General features: G+C 40.5%; 1 protein-coding gene across 1 annotated transcript in view; it reads right to left on the bottom strand.

Annotated features, from left to right (window-relative positions):
• Positions 1–971: 971 nt before the first annotated feature.
• SVEP1 (sushi, von Willebrand factor type A, EGF and pentraxin domain containing 1) overlaps positions 972–6,000 on the bottom strand; it is a gene marked incomplete at its 5' end in the record, with an annotated part of 107,141 nt that continues 102,112 nt past the window's right edge. Inside the window, 2 exons of the mRNA XM_009701735.1 lie at positions 972–1,188; positions 3,171–3,264. Of these exons, the coding sequence (XP_009700037.1) occupies positions 1,158–1,188; positions 3,171–3,264 (125 nt within the window). The remainder of the gene's footprint in view (positions 1,189–3,170; positions 3,265–6,000) is intronic.

Genomic DNA, 6,000 nt, shown 5'->3' with positions numbered 1-6,000 from the left:
ACAGTGTGAGAAAGAGAAAATTGACAGCATGTGTGCTCTCAGTATTTCTCACTCAGCTGAGCACTTCTGCCTGTGTGTGTACTCAAGAGAGGCCTTTTCCAGTTCTCTGAAGGTTCTGCATAACATAAATACAACTTTTCTGTAAGCAAACAGCAAAGTTTCACCTGTAAACATAACTGGTGCCTTCTCTCTCTATCTTAGGGGCAGTGAAACTTTGGGACCCAAACCCCATGTATCAAGAGCACCCACGTAGCAGACAGCTGCTAGACATGTATTTCATAATTTACACAGGAAAGAGATGGTGGTTACAGGCAGGTGGTGAGTCCCTTGGCAAGTGAGAAGCACAAGTTTCAGTGGTCCACCTGCTCCTCACTGCTGGAATCTGGATTATCCAGCTTTAGAGCTACACCTGAACTGCCCGTAACCCAAAAAGCCTCAAAGGCTCTTGTTGGCTAGACTTGGTCCATCCTTCTCTGAATGACATAATGTTCTCTCATCTCTTTTACATTTTTGACTATTTTACCAATAAATATCAGGTAAAATTCAGGTTGGTGCCTTCCATTAAGTTATTCTCCAATGATGTTAATGTCACATAATATACATTACAGAATCTTCTTATGCCCTCCAGAAACTGATTACAACACAGGCTTTATCACATGTACTTCTAATTTACATCGACATGAGTTCAGAAACAAGCCCAATGCAAAGTTTAGCAGCTCAGTTAGCCTGGTGTAACTAGTCTTTACTGTTGAGTTGCTGGACAGCAGTATGTTTGGAAGATGGTAAGCAGAATTGCCACATTCTGTTTAATCACAGTTGGCAGTATAGTATTGTTTAATTAGCTTACTCTATGTAAGAAATGGGAAGGACTTCAATTTACACAACCACTTCCTCAGTGGACAGTAGGAATCTTTACATTTGTATGTGTATGATGTGTGTGTAGCAGCATATATTTGATAATACTTTTGTAAATGAAAAATACAGAGGATTTCTTTAAAAATGGAAAGGTATAGTAAAAATGTATCACAAAATAAAATACAAAACAAGGGAGCTGGGGGGGAAGGGAAGCAATGGATTTGATTTACAATGCACTAGATTCCAAGCCCTGGTGCCTAGGCTGAAGAAAGATATCTGAATGTAGAACTGCTGCTCTGATGTTAAAAGGGATAGAATCCAGCCTTCCGTTTCCTGCATCAAAAAAACCAAACACAATAAAATCAGTGCTGTACTGAACATACCAAACAAGATCAACAGTGAGGCACAAGAGGATGCTGTCTGAAAGTATACCAGGGATTAGAGTGCCACAGCTCAAGATGGCATATTGAGAGGGGAAGAGGTTAGGTGTGGGGAATAGAGATATCTGGCATTTACTGTAAGTCATGACTCATTGCAGAGTGGTTTGGAGTTAGTCTTGTCCTGGATGCTGATAAAAGCTTTTAGCCCTTTCAGCTTCCCCTTATAAATCACACCCAGTTAACCTGCAACAGCAAATCTTTGTTATTGTGCCATTTACTCCTGTTACACCTATATTGTTTCTGAGTCGTCAGAACAGTATCATACCCCATAAAGAGCCATCAGCAGCTGAGGCCAAAGCTTAACAAACACAAAACAGATCTCAGTGCTTTTTTCTGTCCCCTCCCCTCCACCGCCCCAGTCGGAAGCTTCCTCTCAAACAGCTCCTGAAGGGACAAGCTGCTAGGCTGCAAGCCTGTAGGGCTAATAATCCACCTTCTCTCAAGGCTTCATAATGCTGCACAGAGCTGTACACTTGGACACACCAAAAAAAACCAAACCCAAGAAGAGTCCAGTTTGGCAATAGCCTGAAACTTTGCTTTGCCTCAGAGATAAACTCCGTAATTTCTGGCTGCTAAATCCACTGGAACTGGGCTTCTCTGCTTCATGTCCTAAATGGAAACACTATCAGACTTCAGAAGTGTAGCTTTCAGTCTCAAGCTGGATAGTGTTTGTTGACAGTATATTTAAGTTGCTTCACTTAGGCATATATAATCACAGGTGACAAATGAAAACTATTCATTTTGGACAATGTAATTTCTCAAACAAGCATCTTTTCTGTAGCTTTAAGATAATCAGTGTATGTGAGAGATGGGGGGGAATGTCTGTTACTGCCTGCCCAGAAAGAAGAACACAAAAAATGTACAATGTCACAGGCTTTGTCTGTATCCCAGAGAAAAATATTAATATTCAGCTGTTATTTATTTCGCTCTCCAGGATAATGACCAATGTGTTCAGTAGGAGCTTGTGTGAGTTGACGTAAAAATATTTTTGCTGGCGTGTGTTTCATGGCCCTCATTAATATTCCATGCAGGGAGTAGAACTCATGCTGCATGTTTTGTTATACCTGATTCTCAACCACAACAATGTCATTACCATTCCACCTGCCTTCCCCCTTCAGGGCTGTAAATGGCTCTTAATGGCAGCATGAAATAAAACAGCTTTCCAAAGAAAAATTGAGTCTTGTTCAGATTGCCCGGAAAGCCAAACACCCAAACTTCACAAGCTAACTTTAAAAAACAAAGCTACAATTAAGACTTGTAAATGCTGCCTTGCATGGTGATGGGGCTCACTGATTTGAAAATTGAGTCCGCTATTGGGCCCATTAGACATGAATCAGCAAAACAAAACGCAAGCACTGTTAAAACTCTCTAAAATAGAGCACAGGTGAACCAGATCTAAGCCTAGTCCTTGCAGCTCTTGATACAGGGACTGCACTGCCATGTGATTTGAACTGGGACTTGACTCAGAGGCACTGTGTTGTACTCTTTACATCACTCAACACTAGGTGTAAGAAGAGCTATTACTTATAACATCTGTTGCATGACCCTAGTCTTGAACCTGGACCCAGCTGAGGTACATACAGTTCAAAATGAACACTTACACCATTAAAAATAAGACTAAACCTTGCAGGTTTGCATCCCTGCTTACATGTAAATGTACCATTTCCTGATTTTCTAGAAGTTTGGCAATCATTTTGCAGAGCACTCTCTGAGATGTTTCCAGATTATCCATAAATCATGAGCCATCCAATGGCCACTGATTTACAGGATCTAGAGGTGCTCAAAATGTGCAAAATTAATTGCACATTCTTCATATTTAGAGTTCAGTAGGGGGTGATTCAGCCTAGCTATGGGACAGTGCTCAGCAATACTTACCTAGAGCAGTCATGTCCAGTCCACGATGAGGGACAATAGCATCGATTTGGTCGTATGCACTTCCCACCATTTAAGCAAGGCAACTGGCAAACAGCTGCACACAAAAACACACACAGAGAGTTGCATTAATGAGCACACCCACAACAAGCTGGTTAAGGACCAAGGCACTGAAAATCCTGCATTATTCTGTTAAGAACAGACTATTTTCAAAACTACAACATTAAACATCAGCTGTGAGTTTGTTGTAAAATATGGTTTGTTCTGGAAAGGGCAGCTTTAGAAGCATATCTCTGCTGAATGTGATTTGACTGTCTCTACTACTTTTGCTATCTGCTGCAGTGTATAAGCTGCATGAAACAGCCAGTGTATTATTATATGTTGCTTTAAAAATTCTGTTCTTTTTGCCTCAAGTTGAGGCAAAAAAAGTAACACAAGTGGAAGCAGCAGGAGGAACTAAGAGAGTCCAAAGATCAACGGGAGAATAGGCCTTATTCCTAGGAAGAAAATGTGGGTGTCTATTTGAAAGGAATGTGATGGCTAAACAGTAGCCAGGACAAGCATACACCAGACGTGGTAAAAAAGTATAGAAAGAGTCAGCAGAAACAGAGAAAGTTAAAGGTCAGAAAGCCATTTACAGATCAACAGCAGACAAAGAGTAAGACTTCACACAATGGCACCTGTATGGAAACAAGGAAAGAAAGCGGAGAATGACAGTAAGTTCCTGAAAGACACTGGGTAGCCATAAGAGGTGTGACTAGGTGGTACAGGGCATTTGAACTGGAGAACAAACACTAGCCTGCCTGATATGGTCATGCTGGGCCAGCTGTGAAATGGCTGCAGCTGCTTTTGTCTGACAGCGTAACCCAAGGATATCAAGTATCCAAACAAAAGTCAAAGCTTCAAGTCTTCCTATCAATTTTGAGACTTTATTGAGACTTCCTATCAATTTATTGGGAGATAAAGCACCATAGAGCTTACAGAACAGATTTAGAGACTCACTTAATGAAGTCCTTCAGACACAGACATTTATATCGCACAAAAGCTGAAAAGGGTGAAGTCTTTTAAGCAGATAATGCTATATCTAGAGGACAGACCTAAAGATACCTGTAAGGACAAATTCTGGGCAGTATTTTTGCAAAGAATATGTATTACAAAACACTGATTAAAATGGAATTACAGGAAATGGAAATGAGTAATGACAGGAATGCGAAAGGAGATAGAAATACACTACTCTGATTCTTCTCGGCCAAACATGAACAAACAATGGCAGGAGGTCGCAGACATGGACTAACCCTGTGCAATTAAGTGCACCAAGTTTGTCATATTGAAAATGACTTCTGATTCTGGAATGAAGCATATGAATGAAACACCTTTAGCTCTCACTTTATGTAGATAATTATTCCCGTGAGACCAGCAGTTAATCCAGATATTTCTCATTTCACTTTGCAAACGGTGAGGACCAGTAAGTAAAATGAGAAGTGGTTTAATAACTTCATAAGCAGTGGTTACAAGCTTTTATGAATGGGCCTTGGCATAGTTGCAGTTGCTCACTAGAATTTTTTCTTTAGCTACTGAAAAGCAAGTCAGCCTGAACAGATTTGAATCACTGGCCCAAAAGTGAAGAAGCCACCTATCCTTCTCAACATCTATGCTACTATAGCTGCAAAGTTTGTGAAATTTGAGAGGAAATTATGCATTATGTGCTAGGCACGTGTCCCTTCAAAAGACAGTAGTTCTGAGTTAAAATGTTCACTCTGGAATTTCAGTTTGCTGAAGAATGGTTGTGTTTGCAGTGTATCACACAGCTTATCCCCCAGACTCACTATTCTTATCACTTGTACAAAGAGTATGAACATTCATTAAGAAAAGCACAAATTCCTCCTCCAGTTCACCCAATTGGCCACTCCAAAGTGTTGCAGGAAGGCAAAACTGAGTTTTCATGTAAAGGCTCTGTTAACAATCAATTAAGGTGCAACTGCACAATAAAAATACAGTGAATAAACTGTAAAATAGCTTTTAAAAATAGTTAACATTTATTAGTGATTAAGAATTAATAATGATTGAAGGACATTTCAGTGATTATTGTTATGAGTTTTACTGGCTGTTTCCACAGGGACAAGCCTTTCAAAAACTGACATTTATTTAGTCTTGATGTGAAACCATATATCCCAAACTTGGGTTCAAATATTACCCCTAATTGCAAATCAGCCTCATCTGACACAAGCTGACTTGCCAGGACACAGGTCTGGAGCCTAGGATCACTCCCTTACTAGCCCTCACTATTTTGGTGTGCTACATGCCCTTCAGCCTTGGTTAGGTGCAAGTAAGAGATCTAGTAAACTGCAGCCCAAGTTAGATTTGTTCAGAGAACTTAGACGATGCCTAATGAAAAGTACCCACGTACCATGTACATGGTACCCATTAAACTCAACCATCCTTCAACAAATCCTTGTTTTGCTCTGCCCTGTTCACAAGCTCAGAACTCAGGGAATCCCCCAAACCAGACAGCTATGTGCTGAACAACCCCTGTAGTAACTGCAGCTTGTTTGTGAGTTTAATGGTGACCTGCATGTGCTGCAGATGAAAATGAAATTCTAACTCTTCTTGGAATGGACAGTGTAGTTTGATTCCTCTCTTTGGATATTCTCTCCCCTCTCAAACTGCTTTTTGCAGACAGAACTCTTATGAATGCTCTCTGTCCTTTCTGGGAGCAAGCTTTTCTGAGGATTTTAAGGACTCATCAGGGACTACTGTAAAAATAGTTTGCAGCTGGGGACAGCAAATCCTCCAGGAATATTATTGCAGGCCTGGGTTTTCCTGTGAGAAGCTT

The sequence above is a fragment of the Cariama cristata genome, unplaced genomic scaffold (assembly GCF_000690535.1).
Source record: "Cariama cristata isolate BGI_N322 unplaced genomic scaffold, ASM69053v1 scaffold25936, whole genome shotgun sequence".
In the NCBI taxonomy this organism is placed as follows: Eukaryota; Metazoa; Chordata; class Aves; order Cariamiformes; family Cariamidae; genus Cariama; species Cariama cristata.
Note: the sequence above shows the minus strand (reverse complement) of the source record. Positions and strands in the feature narration are given on the sequence as shown.